Source organism: Arvicanthis niloticus, chromosome 5 (assembly GCF_011762505.2).
Source record: "Arvicanthis niloticus isolate mArvNil1 chromosome 5, mArvNil1.pat.X, whole genome shotgun sequence".
In the NCBI taxonomy this organism is placed as follows: Eukaryota; Metazoa; Chordata; class Mammalia; order Rodentia; family Muridae; genus Arvicanthis; species Arvicanthis niloticus.
In genome coordinates, this window is record NC_047662.1 from 98336291 (window position 1) to 98353524 (window position 17234).

A 17234-nucleotide genomic window follows, 5' to 3' on the forward strand; every position below is an offset into this window, starting at 1 on the left:
ACATAGCACAGCACCTGGAATCCTTCCCCATGCAAATGAGGCATCTTAGTAGTCTTAGCCTTCAGTCAATGGTCTTTTCCCTCCCTGGATATTCTCATGTCTCTCCCCAGAAGTATATAACCCTCGGCTCACCCCAAATGAAAGGTATGCGTTCAAGCCCAATAAAGAAATATGAACAAGTAAGATCATCTCAAAAAGCTGCTTTACTATAAAGTTTGTCAGAGAAAGCCTTCACCTAAAAGGGCCATAACACTAAGATCCTTGACGTCCCCGACACTCACTCCCAATCAGACTAGGATCCTGCTCATCCCAGACTCAGCTTCATCCTCTCCAGGTGGACTACAGACCCCACCTGTTCTAGACTTCACCCAGTCCTCTTGCAGCTGGTGTATGGTAGTGTCCCCACACCCTGGAAGGAGAGGTAGAACACAGACTCCCTCCCTCCCTGCTCTCTCTCTCTCTCATACATACACTCAACACACACACACACACACACACACACACACACACACACACACACACACACGTTTTGTTGTCATTGTTTTTGAAACAAAGTCTTTCTATACAGCCCTGGCCAATTTGGAACTCCCTATGTAGACCAGGCTATCCTGGAACTCACAGAGATCTGCCTACCTCTGCTTTCCAAGTGCTAGGGTTAAAAGTGTGCAGTGATAGAATTAATATTTTTTTTTAATTTAAAAATAAACTTGTGAAGCCAGTCAGGGTGGCACATGCTTTTAACCCCAGCACTCAGGAGGCAGAAACAGGTAGAGCTCGGTGAGTTTGAAGCCAGCTGGGTCCTTATAGTGAATTCCAGGATAGAAAGATCCTGTCTCAAACATTTTTTACTACCTTTTATTTGTGGATTTATTTATTTTGTGTGTATGCACACACATTTGCTATAGCGTGTGTGGAGAGCAGAAGACAACTTGTGGGTGTTGGATTCTTCTGCCATGTGGGTCTGGGAATCAAGCTTGCGTCTTCAGGCTCAGTGGCCAGGACAGCTCAAACTTTGTATGTGTTAGTTTCCTTAGTTTTATTGTTTCTGTTTTGTTTGGTGTTCTCTCTCTCTCTCTCTCTCTCTCTCTCTCTCTCTCGTGTGTGTGTGTGTGTGTGTGATTTTTATCTTTTTTTTTCTTCCAATATTGGGAACCAAACTTCTAGGGCCTTCCTCTCACTAGACAAGTGTTCTATCACTGAACTAAATCCTAAATTCTGCTTTTTAAATAGCATTAATATATTAACAGAACATTTTCACCAAGTCAGGCTCAAATAATACCCTGGCCTCTGATGCAAATGAAAATATGAGGTCCCTGGAATGGTGATAAATGGTGAGAAATTAAGCAATCATGTGAACTTTTGATAATATAGTTCACTGGCTATTCTAGTTCAAATTCTAGGTGGCAGGAAATCCACTCTCATCTTTGCAAGTGGCTGTACTACACAGATTCTGTCCTCTACCGTTAATAAGTAAAGAATACTTAGCAGCATCTTCGTGATGTGTCTGGGCATTGGTTACCCTTTTCTTTGTTGTTTGTTTTGTTTTTCAAGACAGGGTTTCTCTGTATAGCCTTGGCTGACCTGGAACTCACTCTGTAGACCAGGCTGGCCTCGAACTCAGAAATCTGCCTGCCTCTGCCTCCCAAGTGCTGGGATTAAAGGCGTGCGCCACCACCATCGGGCAGGTTACCCTTTAAGAAGAATGAATCACTTGTTTAAAAGGCTTGCATTGTTGAAGGGGAACACTGAGCTGTAACAACAGCAACTGCGAATGGTTCAGAAAAGCCAAAGCCAAGTTAGGTGACAGGAAGTGAAATGTAGCTTGAACTTTCTGGGTTTGTAAGTCCGTCCGTGTTTGGGAAATACACCAAGCCCTATCCCTGCTGCTGTGATCCAGTATCCTGGTTCAGCCTCAGCCATCTGAGAATCACTGTAGTCACACATGCACACCAGTCTGTCTTTACCACAATTTGCTTGTTTTCTCTTAGCATATCACCATCAAAAGTGTCCCATCCACCGTTTTCTCTCTGTTCCATATACCACCCCTGGGAGGCAAGCCAGGAGAAGCCAGACTCCTCATCTATTTCTTGCATTATGGGGAATCTCTGGAACACAGAACTCAGAGTAGATAGTACATAATGAGTAGAATGATACATTTAGTTTTCTAATGTATTCTTGAGACTTGTATACAGACTACTAGCAGGAGGATTTTGAGTATTTAAGTAATATTGTGTTAGAGACACAACTTTCACACTGAAATTTACATATAGGCGTTCATAGTAGCGTGATGTAAATAATGTAAAATGCAAACAACCCACTGTTCATCAAGTGATGAGTGGATGAATAAACTGTGGTATATCCATACAATGGACTTATTTTCAACCATTGAAGGCAATGATGAGGCTGGTAGTAAAAGTAATACAGGGGCTGGATAGATGGTTCAGTGGTTAAGAGCTCTTGCTGCCCTTGCAGAAGACCTGAGTTCAGTTTCCAGTACCCATCTCAATGGCTAACAACCATATATAACTCCATCTCCCGAGGACCTAAAATCTTTTTCTGTCCTTGTGGACATACACACACATGTGCATGCTTGTGCACATGTACATGCGCACACACACATGCACACACACAGGCACACAAACATACACACCCACATGAATAATAAAGTAAATCTTAATAATAAAGTAAAAAAATGTTAATGACATCATGGAAGAGGGTGATGTGACATCACCTAAACAACTATTGAACTGACAGCAACTATCCGAAACAATCACCTTCAACTTCCGGACCTTAAAACAATATTTACAGCATCCTAGGGGGTAGAGAGACTTGATGAAAAATATTTTGGTGAGACTGGGCCTTTTTTCACACTATGGCCACAACCTTCTACCTTTATCCCTGTTCTCGGCAGGCAGTCTCAGGGCAGCATAGTGAGTCATTCCTGGAATGACTTTCTGAAGGCAGAACAGGAAATAAGGACTTTGTCTTCCAAATAGGGAGTTACGTGTTTGTTGTAACTACTACCATGCCAAATCATGGACAGATAGTGTCTTTTCACAACATCAGAATTTAAGAATAATAATGAATTCACACGCTATGTCAGTGTCATTGACTTCTGTTTAGCAAGCCACCTTGAAACCCCTCAATAGCTAGCTCTGGCAATCATTTCTTTTTTTTGTTTGTTTTCTTTTGTTTTGTTTTTCTCCAGCCTCATTACTAAAATTAATTCAGATCACATATTAGACCTCACATAATTCACAAAGAACTAAAGGAATGCCTTGAAATTGTATGCAACCAAATGGATCAAGGCATCAATAAAAAAAAAGGTAGAAACACATGAACCAAATGAATAAAGTTAACGTGAAAACTACAGTTCCTGGGATGGAAATTCCCTTGGAGACATTCAACAGCAGACTTGAGCAAAGGAAAGAGATCGTGGAACATAGAGACAGGAAGATTGAAATTAGGCAGCCATACAGAAATTCATAACTAGACATACGTTGAGAAAAACTGACAGTTGAGTGTTCAGCCCCAAATGAGATGCTTGCATTAGATCTGCCAAGGCTCAGGAACATCACAGAACAAGGGGTGTGTATGAAAAGACAGAGAGGAGCACTTCGAAATGTTTCTGGATATGGCATAGCAACAAATTCCCCTTAACTCACTGCAGCTATGGTTACCTGCACAAAACCTGTACAGCGCCAACAAGACCAGTCCACATTCTAGCAGGTAGCACTGACTAGGCTCAAGATGAAGATGAGGAGGAACAGGAGGAGGAGAAGCAGGAGGAGAAGGAGGAAGAGAAAATGAAGAGGAAGAGGTGAAGGAGGAGGAGAAAGAAGAAGGTGGAGGAGGACATTTTGGAAGATGGGTGAGAGAGTTGGAGGTTCAATGATCAAGATACATTGTTGTAGTAGTTCGAATAAGAATGGCATCCATAGGCCCATATATTTGAATGCTTGGACTACAACTAGTGGAATTGTTTGTGAAGGATTAGGGGGCGTGGCCTTGTTGAAGAAGATGTGTTACTGGGGGGTGAGTGGGGTTTGAGGTTCCCAGTTATCGTACTTAATCTTCTCTCTTCCTGTCACCACCCTCTGTTTGCTTTGTGATTGTTGTCTCAGCCTGTAAGCTCTCAGACACTGCTCTGGCTCCATACCTGCCTGCCTGCTGCTATGCTTCCCACCATGTTGGTCATGAATTCTAATCCTCTGGATCCATGAGCTCTCAAACTAAATGCTTTCTTTTATAAGTTGCATTGGTCATGGTGTTTCGTCACAGCAACGGAGACGTAATGATGGCAATTGCGGAATAATCAAAGAATAAGTAAAAGTTACTCAGAGGGGAGAAAAAAAGAAAATCAATATTGTCCAGTCTGACAAGCTGAGAGAGAGAAAAAGGAATGAGAAGGAGTGAACAATGATTAAGGAGACTCTGAAATGGCAAGAGGACCAACATACACATTGTGAGATTCCAGAAAGAGAAGAGGAAAAGGAAGAAAGAATATTAGAAGAAATAATAACAACAGGAAACTTTCCAAATGAATGAAATTAATCTTGAAAAAAGACTTGAAAAAAAATCTCAACAGACTCCCACTAAGATGTGCTACACATGGCTGGCACAGGAGATACATGGATGGTAAGTAAACATGTGAGATGTCCAACAGCATACAGCTGGGGAATCTCCACTTATGGAACAATGAGATTCCCACCAAGCACCTATGAGAATGACTAAAGTACAAAAAGCCGACAACCTCTAGTGCTGACAACCATGTGGGCCGCACTGCTGCCGGGAGGGCAAACTGGTAGGTCTCTTAGAAGACTGAAAGGGGTAATTTTAATAAAGCGAAACACAGTCTTAGTGTGTCTTAGTTAGAGTTTCTATTGCTGTGATCTTACACCATAACCAAAAGCAACTTGGGGAGTAAAGAATTTTATTTCATTCCATAACTCCATCATTGGAGGAACGCCATCACGTTCCATGATGTCAGGACTGAAAGACAAGCAATCTGGGAACTCACTTAGTCATCAGCCCAAGATTGGGATGTACTGTTTGCCTTCAGATTTCTTTTAAATCTGAGAAAGAAAAAATCTCTCTTGCATCACTGCTATTTGAAGGGTTCTGGTAAAATCACACACTGTGGAAGGATGGTCAGTAAGGGACCATACACATAAGCTTATATGGAGCTGAAAGAGTCCTGTCTCCTAGGGATGGCACAGCTGTTGTAATTACTGCCCTCAGTTCATGCTTCCTCCCACGCTCACCCAGGTAACTCTGCTCACCCTGCTGCTGGTATAAACTATTTTAAAGATATAGCAGGTGCAATTATCTACAGTGGGTAATATTAATACAAAATGACTACTACCGGCTTATGCATTTATTGTACTGTAGCTTGCATCATTATTTTGAAGTATACACCTACTTATAAAAACAAACAAGCAAGCAAACTCACTGTAAAAACAGTATGCTGCAGTAGCAGTCAGCAACCTCTTACATCTTGTGTTAAAGTCTTTAACTTCCTGTTTGTGCCAAGAAATCATGTCAAGTGACTTGCCTATACCATTCTGGTATTCACATGACAAAGTCATCTGATGATACATGTCTCATAATATGTGCAGTGGTTTGAATAAGAATGTCCCCCAAAAGCTAATATGTTTGAATGTTTAATTAAAGTGGAAGTTTCTGGTTGTGCCATGTGATGCAAACTCACGTGGTGTTTTGCTGAGGCAAGACCCCAGGAAGGACATGTGATATTTGGAGAGAGTATAAACAGGGCTCAACAGACAGTGATGAGGTGCTTGCATAGCTAGCCTTGCAACGTTCCATTGGTCTCAAGTCTTCCCTGATCTTCACTTCATTGAGAGAGGCACAGCAGAGAACTTCTTCTGGTGTCCGGGTTGGTTCTGGTCTTCCATTATCTTGTGCTGATTCTGTGGAGGCCTGGCTCTTTCTGCTGGATTGTGCCACTGCTACTGATTCGTGTTTGGTATCCTGACACTACTGTACTGGACTGCTGGTATTCTGACAACAGAGATTGGAATCGCCTAAAAGAACTACTTCCAAACAGGCTCACATCCCCTTGTCCTATTTACAGTCATTTAGATTACCTTTAGATGGTGGGAGAGAAGGGGGGTTGAAGCGATTGAGAACTCTGAGTAAGTAGGTTTTGAAAAATCTAAGTCTACATTCAGTCATCAGGGAGTGGCAATACTTGAGAAGGATTAGGAGGTGTGGCCTTGTTGGAGGAAGTGCGTCACTGGGGGGTGGGTTTTGAAATTCCAAAAGCCTAAGCGAGGCCTAGTGACTGTCTCTTCTGCAGCCTGCAGATCTGGATGTAGAACTCTCAGCTTTTTCTTTAGCACCGTGTCTGCCTGCATGCCGCCATGCTCCCCACCATGGTAATGCACTAAACCTCTGAAACTGTAAATCAGCCAATTAAATGCTTTCTTTCATAAGAGTTGCCATGGTCTTGGTGTCACTTCACAGCAATAGAACACTAAGATAACATGTCCCCGTTGTTAGTGATATGTGTCTGTATGGCCACAGTGAAGACTAACCAGAGTCTGAGATTTGTCAGTGTGATCCTGGTCAAGGCACATTCCTTCTTCAGGACATCCCCATGTGCTTAGTGGCAGATGGTCTGTGTGTATGGACCCAAGACCTAGAGCTTTTGCCTGGCCAGAACCAAGCTCCCTTCTGTTGGGAACAGCACCTTGGGTTTTCTTTGGAGAACTATTCCTCCTCCATCTTCTATCCTTGTCTTAGGGTTTCTATTCCTGCACAAACATCATGACCAAGAAGCAAGTTGGGGAGGAAAGGATTTATTCAGCTTACACTTCCACATTGCTTTTCATCACCAAAGGAAGTCAGGACTGGAACTCAAGCATGTCAGGAAGCAGGAGCTGATGCAGAGGCCATGGAGGGATGTTACTTACTGGCTTGCTTGCCTTGCTCAGCTTGCTTTCTTATAGAACCCAGGACTACCAGCCCAGGGATGGCAACACCTACAATAAGCCCTCCCACCCTTGATAACTAATTGAGAAAACGCCTTATAGCTGTATCTCATGGAGGCATTTCCTCAAGGGAGGCTCCTTTCTCTGTGATAACTCTAGATTGTGTCAAATTGACACACAAAACCAGGCAGTATAATCCTCATGCTTAAGCAAGATAGCATTGTTCCTGGTTCCAATATGAATGTGACCAGGACCAGCAGGGAACAGCTGCCATCTTGAGCTGTTGCTCTCATAAGCACACAAAGGCTGGAACTCAGCAGCATGCCCACTTCTTAGTCCTGGCACAGAGCTTCTTGTGTACGTTTGGCTATGGACATTAAGCCTGGCTGTGGCTACTAATGTCCCCTAGCATCTGCCTGAGTTGGCAAAGCTTTTACACTGAGGTGTACCTGACCCTCTCCGCCCCAGCGACCCATCCTGTTTTGATGTGGATGGCACTGCAACTTTACAGCAAGTCTGACGTTGGGTATTTAGGAAACTGAGTCCCAGAAAGACAAGACTGCCCTAGATCACAGGAGGTGGGCAGATCCAGAGGATGTCTTGCTGTTCTGTTTCACAGCTCTAGGAAAAAGAGGTTGAAGGTACCTTCTCTACATGGCAGTGGCATCTGGTCCTCTAGAAACATGTCTAAAGGCCCAGAGCGTGGGCATGAGGAAACCTAGGACTCCTTAATGTCTCCAGAAAGCCTCAAGAAGACAGCCCATGGTCCTGAAGTCCTAGTACCCAGAACTACCATAGGCCTTCCCTATAGTATCTATTACTGTGGATAGAAGCTTCAAGGTAGAAAGCCCCAGTTTTCTCCTTTATGAAGAGATTGTGGCCCTAATAGTTCCACATGCTCAGCAAGTATCTCTCAGCCTAAGTTCTTCATCAGTGGGTCACTGTGCTGTAGGCTCAGGGCAACACTTTGACCCCCATGCAGGCTTTTAGTGTGGAGAGAGTCTTGGGGCTCTTGCTAGAAGAAAAGGTTCCAGAGCACTGCACCCTGGTTCTGGAACAAAGCCAGTTTTTGTTCCAGATCCTTGGGATCCCTGGGGAACTTCTTAGCCAGTGGGGTGAATCATTGTCTTTTGTTGAACTGGGGAGCCTTTGTGAGTAAACTGGACCACCAAGCAGAAGGTGGGAGAGTTTGGCATTGGCAGACAAAGGGGTTCCTTTGGTTCCTCCATTGCTGCCCTGAGACCTTGGAGAACTGTAGCTTTGAGGTCACACAGACAAAGCATGTGATATGTGCTATGGGCTCCTAGCTACCTGGCTGAAAAAGGGTGGGCAGTTTCCTATATTAGTGATACCCCTGAGGCATGATGAAGCCATGAAGAGTTTTGCAGCTGTCCTCTGTTATTCTGGCCATTCTCCTGCCTCGGGTAAACTTGCATCTCCTTTTGCCATCACCACACCAAGAATCTGAGCTGATCAGAATGGGAATCGGGGAGGGTTCCACAATGTTCCCTTTTATTTGGCAGCCATGCCCTTGGGACAAACATACCAGGCACACTGGTAGGTTCAACATGGATTGCAGGAAATCACCAGCTGGTCCTGGCTCCTTGGCTGGAGCGTGGAGCAGATACACAACCCAGGGGTGGGAAGTACACGTGGTGGAAAAGAGGGAAAATTGAGGAAATGGGGTGGGGCTAAGGATAAAGGAGGCAGGGGGCAGTGGCCTCCCTGAAGTGTCATTCACACTGTGAGAAGCTCAAGTCTGGGAGCTGTGTGCCAGCAACGAAGCTCTGCTGGGACAGAGATTCAGACAGAAGCAAGCCAGGCAGAGGAAGTTACAACAGCCAGGATAGGGGAAGGGTGCCTGGGGGGACTGTAGGGTCAGCTGCTGTGAGGCCTGGCTATTTTCTTTTCTCATAACATGGCCACTGTTAAAGTGCTAACAGTTCATCCCTCACAGCTTCTGTGAACCAGGAATCTACATATGGCTTCTCTGGAAGCCTCAGGTCTCTCTGGATGCTGGTCATGTACTCTCTGATGAGGCTAGAGCTGGGAGCGTCTGTAGATGTCAGAAAGTTCAAGCTCCTGTCAGTGGCCTGAGGTCTCCCTGGCTCAACAGCTGGGTCTGAGCTCTCCTTGGCTCTTTCAACATGAGCCTTTCACATAGAGTGACTCCTGAATATGGGTGCTTGAATCCCCAGCTAGAAGATTCTGGGGTGGAGAGGAGGAAAGGCAGGGCTAAGCTAGGGAGGGGAAAGGAAGAGAGCAGATGGGGGAGAGAGGAAAGAAGGGAAGATCCACAAGGGAAGGTGAAAGAGCAGTATTTTTGCTGGCTAAACCTTGGAAGTTATAGTACCATGAATGTTTATGGTACCCCGAAGTCTTACGTTGAATCCTAGTCCCCACAGTGCCATCACTGTGGAACCTCAAGGAAGTAACTAGGTTATAAGGGTAGAGTCTTCATGAGAGGAACTAGTGTTCCTTTAAAAGACAGCCCAGAGAGCTCTCCTCCTCTTTCAGTCCTTTGAGAAAAAAAAAAAATAACAGCAAAAGTTGGTGGTCTAAAACCTTGTAGCCAGATCTTATGAAAGCTGGTCTGTATGGACACCCTGATATCAGACTTGCAGCCACCAGCTCTGAGAGAAACAAATATCTGTTCTATAGGGCACAGCCATGTGGTCATACAGCTCATGTCTGTAGAGACAAGGGGAGCATCCCGCTGACCTTGACATATTACATTAGTCAGAAGTGAACCACTAACCACTCAGTGGTTACATTTGGACCAGTCCACCAAGAATAGGAAGTCATGGCATACTGCTGCTTACCACATGGGCTGGAAAGGGCACATGGATTGGTTCTGAGCACAGTGGGAAGCCATCAGAAGGTTCTGGGTCACAGGATGGTAATATATAAACTTTCATTCCCACGCCCTCATAGCACAGAATGGAAAACAAGGCCCTCAGGAGAAGTGGCTGGTCAGTACCACGGGGTGGGAGCTGGCAGGTTTAGTGTTGTATTCTATGATTCCTCCCCATTCTGAATCTGAGTCTGTGCATGTGTGGCTTATGACTCCGACCTGCAGGTTTTCTATCACCTTGAATTCACTTAGCACTAACCCTCAGCAGCAGACTCTAGAACAAGCCCCAGTGTGCCCGTCTGGAGATGGGAGAGGCACAATGAACTGTTAAGAAGATTCTAGAGCCCTCAGTCCTGCCCCCATGGACACATCCAGATCTTCTCAATGGCAGGAACCAGGTACAGTCAAGGAAGTGACACGGGAGGAAGGTGAGCAGCCACTAGGTGAGGAGCTTGTAGGTCTCATTAACGGAAGACCAGGTAACGGAACCTTGAAGAAGTGAACTCACTTCCTGGTGAGCGATCTCGGTAGCTCTTAGAACTTTGGAAAAACAAGCATATTCTATAGACAGCGCCTGTCCCATACTTCTCACTTGACCAGAGAGCGTCAGAGGAGCAAGATACTTAACTGCTACACAACTGGCTTTTTCTGTTGTTTGCTTTGAACACATACTGTATGCATGTATGTATGTATGTATATATATGCATTATTGTGTATGTGAATGTCGGAGGACTACGTGTAGGAGTCAGTTCTCTCCTTCTTCCACATGGATTCCAGGAATCAAACTCAGGACATCAGGCAAGCAATCTCACCTACTAGGTCACATCTGTGTTTCCAAGGCTCAGGCACTGGAAAGATCTAGAATGGGAGGCCCTTTTCAGCAAACACTGGCTCAGCCCTCACCGTTGAAGCCTGTGGCCATTTGGAGAAGGTATCTTCCCCCAAAAGCAACAGTGGGTAAGTAACCTCACAGCTTTCCCTATTAGCACATTCTTGTGTGTGTGTGTGTGTGTGTGTGTGTGTGTGTGTGTGTGTGTGTGTGTGTACGTACGTACATATGTGCTATGGGCAGGTGCCCACAGATGCCAGAGAGGGCACCGGAGCCTCTGAAGCTGGAGTGACAGGTGGTTGTAAGCTGCTCAGTGCTGAGAAGTCAACTTGGGTCCTCTGGAAGAGCAGTCAGTGCTTTTAACCACTGAGCCATCTCTCCAGCCCCAGGGGCAGGCTTTCTAATGGTGGTGCGCTCCCACAATGAGGGCCAGGCATGCCCCTGACACCTCCTGGCCTGCCTGCCTGCCTGCCGAACATGATCTTAGCTGATCTCCAACCAGAGAGTGAAAGGAAGCATCAAGCATGCTTCTGGGTGCTATTTTAAGTGGCTGGGTTCTGGTACCCACCAAATGACTCTGCTAACCATGGGTCCCTTCCACGTCTGTCTTCTTTAATCAAAGTGTCCTCATCTCTGATAAAACTATGGTATGGATGGAAATCTGTAGACAGATGTGCATCGGGGAAGAGTAAAGACTTTATTTGGGGGATGGAGAAGGACAGGTCGAGTATAGGGTCTGGATGGTGCTAAGGGAGCGTTTCCAGCTTTCGTTCCAGCGCTGAGACTCCGACAGCAGGATCCTGAAGTAATCCTGGATACCCTTCAGTTCTTTGTCAAACAGCGCCAAATATTTCTGAAGGGAAGCAAAAGGAAGGCTTGGGGACTCCTGCCCTCACAGACTTGGGAGCTTTGAGCTCTGGGGCCCACAGCAAGCACTGACCCCTGACCCTCAGGAACAGCACTAGTCCTACATGCTGTTCTTCAGGAAGTCACCCCACAAGCTCTCACATAGGTGAGGTTATTCTCTTACCTTACAATGGGAGATCTGTGACCTATAGTCACCCAGCTCAAGAGAAACTAAGCAGGAGCAGAGACCCGTGTGTCTCTGGTTCTGGGCTGTGAGCATTCCTGACTATTGTCCTGCAGTGGAGCTCCCATGAGGGTTCCTGGCTTCTTCAGAAGGCTGAGCCCTGGGTCTCCATCCCTCACTGAATTTAGCAGGTAGAGTCTTTCCCTCTGCCTGGAGCCTGGAGTAGAACAGCAGCTAGGGACACACCAGCACTAGGGACACACCAGCACTAGGGACACACCAGCACTAGGCACTTCAGGCTTTCCCTGGGACCAGTGAATATGACTAGGTTTCTCTGTGGGCACCAGGAGCACGGATCTGTACATCTTCTGAGCTAGGAGATAGTTCAGGTGGCATTTGGGTGAAGCTTCATCAGGCCAGTCCTACAGCCTGTCAATGGGATCAAACCCTGGCTCTGCTGTTTGGGAGTGGTGTAGAAAGGCAGGTGTCTTCAGGTATTGTTAGGAAAATGGGAGAGATTCTACATCCCTCAGCAGTGGCAGAGAGGATGTCACAAGATGCCTCATGTTGAGAATAGGAGGTACTTGATTAGCGCCTGGAGGCTGTGGATGTTTCTGTCATTGTACCCTCCCCTTCTCCCCTCCCTGTACCTCTGCAGCTATGGGCATTGCTATGTCTGTCTGCCTTGTGCCTGACTCTACTGTCCCTCTGCAACAGCCCTTCTCCATGACTGCTAGGTGAGGTATCTGCTGAGTATACAGCTTAAGTCACAGCTTAGCCACCAAACTGGTCCCGGGGATAGACATGGCCCTTGGCATGTGTCCTTGAGCCTATCGAAAAGTTGAGACCTGCAGCTCTGGGGATGCTGGCATGTGCTGTTTCTCCATGGGTCAGGTGATGAGGTACCCAGTGGATTGTAGCTCCCTCCTTCCTCAGGCAGCCAATCTGAGTTGCTTTGCTTCCCCTGACATATACCACTTGACCCTGACTCACCAGGAAAACGGCATCTCGGGCTTCTACAGCGGCCAAGTGACCCAGGGTGGTCTTAGAGGTGGTTATTGATGGTGTCCTCCGAGTCAGTATCTTGGTTTGAATGGTGATTTCGTTGGGCTTGATTCCTGGCCACTTCCTATAGACAAACATGCTTGGCTTCATCTTCTGTCAGCCACCCAACACACAGCTTGAAACTCAGCCATTAGCGTGGATTTAGATGGCTTTGTTAAAGATCCCCTGAGCTTTTCCTGTTGGGTTCTTTATGTTCTGCTTCCTATTTCTGTGATGACCTAACAGTGTGTATAGCTGTGGGGCCTGCTGTATGAGAAAGGGAAATGCCACACCCAAGCTTCTTCCCCCTTTCTGGGCCTTGGTTTCCTTGTCAAGCTGCCATGCAGGCAGCAGCCATGAACTCCTGGCCTATTTTTTCCTATTGTTCTGTAGTAACCTCTGTGGAGAATACAGTTGGGAGTCACTGCCCTCAGACCCAGGGCACAGGCATTTTGGCAACTGGACAGACAGCTGGAGTGGTTCACAGTGCTGACAGCAACTTGAGAATGTACCTCCCTAGGGATAGGCCTCCTTTTCTTTGTAGCCCCTTGTAGCCCTGGAATTCTCAGTATGCACTGGGTGACCTCATCTTTCTCTTCAAACAGCCTCACTCATTTCAGAGACAGAAACTGAGGGCTGGACAACAGAGACTTTCCAGGGCTATTAAGTCTGTCTGAGTTCTGAGCCTGAATCCCTCCCCCACTCCCCTGTCCCGTACTCAGTGGACTCAACCATTCACACAGTCCCTAGATTCTCACCTGCTCCCACGTTCAATCAGAGGCTTCTCACTCTCTTCCTCCAGAGAGAGCATGGCCAGCTTTCGCCGTATGAGGATTGATACTTTCTGCTTTTGGGGCTCCGTCCCTGACAGGAAAGAGGTGCGTTATTGACTGTGACCTCATGGACAGCTTGAGAACCAGGGATATGACACCGTGGTCCTATTTAGAGATGAGAGGCCTCACCCTGGAAAGAACAGTCAAGGCTGCTCACCAGATGTCTATCCTGGGGATCCAACTCTGGCATGCTTTCCTGGTAAGGAGAGCGGGTCTCTGAGTGCAGAGTGTAGCACTCTTCAAGAGAGCAGCTGGCAAGGTGCATCTCCTATTGTCTGACCGTCTATCCAGAGGCCCATCTGTCTGTCTTTCCAGTGTGGGGCCTCTGCTCCCTGACATCTTCACCAGGCGCCAGTAGTCACTGAACTGAACCCACGAAGCTGAATGGATACATGCCTATGGACAGAGCCATCAGGAAGTCGAGGCAGGATGATCTTGTGTACTAATGTGTATTTCAAGAGTGTCTTCAAGCACAGGGAGACTCTGGTGGGCTCTTAACGTGCTGCTCTATCTCAGCCATGCTATGTCCATGTTCTTCCTTGTAGGCGAGGGTTGGCTGAGAGCCTTATGCCTGGCACAGAGACTGCTTCTCTTCGGAAACACATGGTTCTGGGTTTTGTCTGCTTTTAAGACTGACCTGTGAGAATTCTGTGCACCCCGGGGAAAGCTGGTTTTTCTCTGACTCATGGGTTGTGAGGAGGAACACTCTTCGGATTTTCTGTTTCTCTCCATGTTGAACTTTGTCCCCCTTGTTTTAATTTCGGCCCATAGAGGTGCCACCATTTCCTTTATGTCCTCTGACTCTTACTCTTTATTCAGGATCGGTGCCCTAACCCTAAGAGTATGAAGATATTCTCAGCCTGGGCTTTATTTTGATATTTACTCTTTCGATTCGGCTGGCAGTTACTTGTTCAGCCAAAACAGTTTTTGATAAAAAATAAGTAAAAATCAGTCCACTTGTGATGTACATTAAATTAGTAAATTGTCACATGTTCTTTGAGCTCACTATGAAGCTGGCCCTGGAAGCAGCCTGCTCACCCCCTCGCCCATTTCAGACCCAAGCGTGTTTGTCTCAAAGCCTCCTCCAAGGAAAGAGAACATCAAAAAAGCACAAGAAGAACGTTCCTGAGAACAGCTAGAATCCCTACGACCTCCAACAGGGGTGAGCACTGGTCTAACATAAAAACACCTGTAGTGAGAGAGAGACCAGAGGGGCCCGTCCATGGGGAAAAGCCTCAGAGGGGAACCCCAGCCCTTGGCTTCAGATTCTCTGGATGGTCTGGCTGGATGCTGTCAGTATCTGATGGCCTCTATCTGTTGCTCTGGATTTGTACTTGGTGCTGGTGGAAGTAGAGAGCTTCTAGAGAGACACTGTGCCTCTCAATGTGTCTCTCAGCCTGTTGAAACTATGGACTCCAAGAAATGGGAATTTTCTAGAAATCTCATGCTGGGAGAAGGAAAAGGCCTTCTCCAGAGGGGAACTTGTCTCCTGGACAGAAATTTTGCACAGTCCTGAGAACTTAGACCATCTCACACGACATGCTCACTGAAGCAGACAGTGACAGTCAGTGGTGGGTGGGAGTCCACTCTCACCCGGCTTGTGGGGATGTGCATACTTGACCTCTTATTTGAACTTCAACCTTATTTCAGGACCTAGAAGATAGATTTGGAGCTTTGCAGGATCTCTTTGTCCCTTTTCTGAGTAAATCTCCTTTTTCTGCTTTCCATTTAGTTTAGTGGCTTAAAGAGGCCAGGAGGCCAGATCTGACTTGGGGAACAGGTTGTAACCCCCAAGTTTGATAACAGAAGCCTCAGCTGAGAAGACCCCTGCTCTGTCCAGAATTATCTATCAGTAGTTCCAGATGAGTGCCTCAGTGGGACTTCTCCAACTGGATGTTTTGAGCGCTGTGTGATGATGTTTTGCTATCTGTCTATTGAACTATCTGCAACCTGCTATTTACTTTGCTACTTTGGCTTGGAATACTCAAAGCCACAAGTATGGCTATTGTACATCATTCTGGAGCCAGACCATCACTCATTCTCACCCTGACTGAGGGACAGCAGACACCCCTAAGCCCCAATCACCCTACACTTTGTGAGCCCTAGGGCCACGGCGTGAGGCTGGTGTACCACTTACGTGGAACCTGAATGTCATCAATGGTGATCACTTCATCCAACTGCAACAGAAACCTCTCTGTGAAAGAGGCTAAATTTGCTATGAAGAAGCGGGCATACTTCTTGGCAAATTCCTGGAAGAAAGAGAGTGAAAATGAACTACAGAAACAAGCCACTACCAGGCTGGCAGGAGGAGGATAGAACAGCTCCAGGGAGAGCCAACTAGTGAGGCAACCCTGGTGTCATGTGAACAGCTGCACCGGAGTTAGCTAGTACCTGGTCCTTGGAGCCCAGAGATCTCTGGTCTGGTTTGAGACTAAGAAAGGATTGAGAGGATTTGGTGAAATATCCCAGTGGGTTAAGTACTTGCCATCAAAGCGTGAAGACCTGAGTTCAATTCCCACATTCACAAGAAGAGCTGAGTGTGATGGTATGTGCCATAAATCTCAGCACTGGGGAAACAGAGACCAGGGTTCCTGAGGCTCTCTGGCCAACTGGCCTAGTCTACTTGGTGAGTTCCAGGTTTGGTGAGAGACCTTGTCTCATAAAACATGTCAGTGTAGAGGAACCACCCTCTACACTGACATCAGCCTTCCATATAGACAATGCATGTGTTCACGTGTATGCCCCACTCTAACACACACACACACACACATACACACACACACACACACACACACGTACACGCACACGCACACGCACACGTACGCATATGTGCATACTCACACACTTCAAAAATAGCCAAGGTACAAAGACAGACAAGTCACCAAACATAAAATAAAAGTAGGTATGGATCTTGAAGAAAATGGCCATTACTAGTTTTTGAAAATAATTTAAAAAATCAAAGTATGGCCAGGTGTGGTGGCCCTTGCCTTTAATCCTAGCACTTGGGAGGCACTCTGTGAGTTTTAGGTCAGCCTGGTCTACATGGCAAGTTCTAGGACTGCCAGGACTACATAGAGAGACTCTGTCTCAACAAACCAACAACTTGGTTCTAACCATCAGGGTCAACTCTCTGAAGGGGAGTATGGCCCCGAGCACCTGGGGTGGAGACTGAATGGCAATCCTCACCTCCATCTTCTCCTGGTTTGTGTGGATCATCTGGTTCAGCTCCTTCTGCCTCAGTTCCTCCTTGATTTTTAGTGACTCCATTTGACTGGTGTATGTGGGGTGGCCGAGATTCGGGTGCAGTTGCTGAGCGTTTACATCCTTCAATCAAACAAGGCAGAAATGAGCAGAGATTTTGACCTGGACTTAAAATCAGGTCCGATGTCTTCCATCAGCTAAGGCCACAAGCAGACAGGTATGACCTGGGTGTGATCTGAGTGTGGGAAGGTAGGAATGTGGTTGGTACTCAGAGGGTTGGAGAGAAGGTGAACTGGGTACCCGCTCCAGCACAGTCTGGGCCTTTAGTCCAATAAAATCAGCACCAAGCATACCCCACAGCACCAAAGAACATGGTGGAACTGTTGTTGATCTCAGTGACCAAGGCCCTGTCAAAGATGTCAGATACAGCCTAGAGTTTGGGGAGTGCCTTCAACGAGTGTTGGCTTTGTTACCAATTTGCCAGTACCCC

The 17234-nt window shown here is 46.5% G+C and overlaps 1 protein-coding gene across 5 annotated transcripts in view; it reads right to left on the reverse strand.

Annotated features, from left to right (window-relative positions):
- Positions 1–11310: 11310 nt before the first annotated feature.
- Positions 11311–17234, reverse strand: part of Ccdc180 (coiled-coil domain containing 180) — a 62396-nt gene continuing 56472 nt past the window's right edge. For all 5 annotated transcript variants that reach the window (XM_076935036.1, XM_076935034.1, XM_076935033.1 and 2 more), the window contains 5 exons: positions 16730–16867; positions 15681–15792; positions 13469–13574; positions 12660–12795; positions 11311–11489 (listed from right to left, as the gene is read on the reverse strand). In XM_076935036.1, coding sequence (XP_076791151.1) covers positions 11334–11489; positions 12660–12795; positions 13469–13574; positions 15681–15792; positions 16730–16867 — 648 coding nt within the window. In that variant the 3' untranslated portion in view covers positions 11311–11333. The remainder of the gene's footprint in view (positions 11490–12659; positions 12796–13468; positions 13575–15680; positions 15793–16729; positions 16868–17234) is intronic.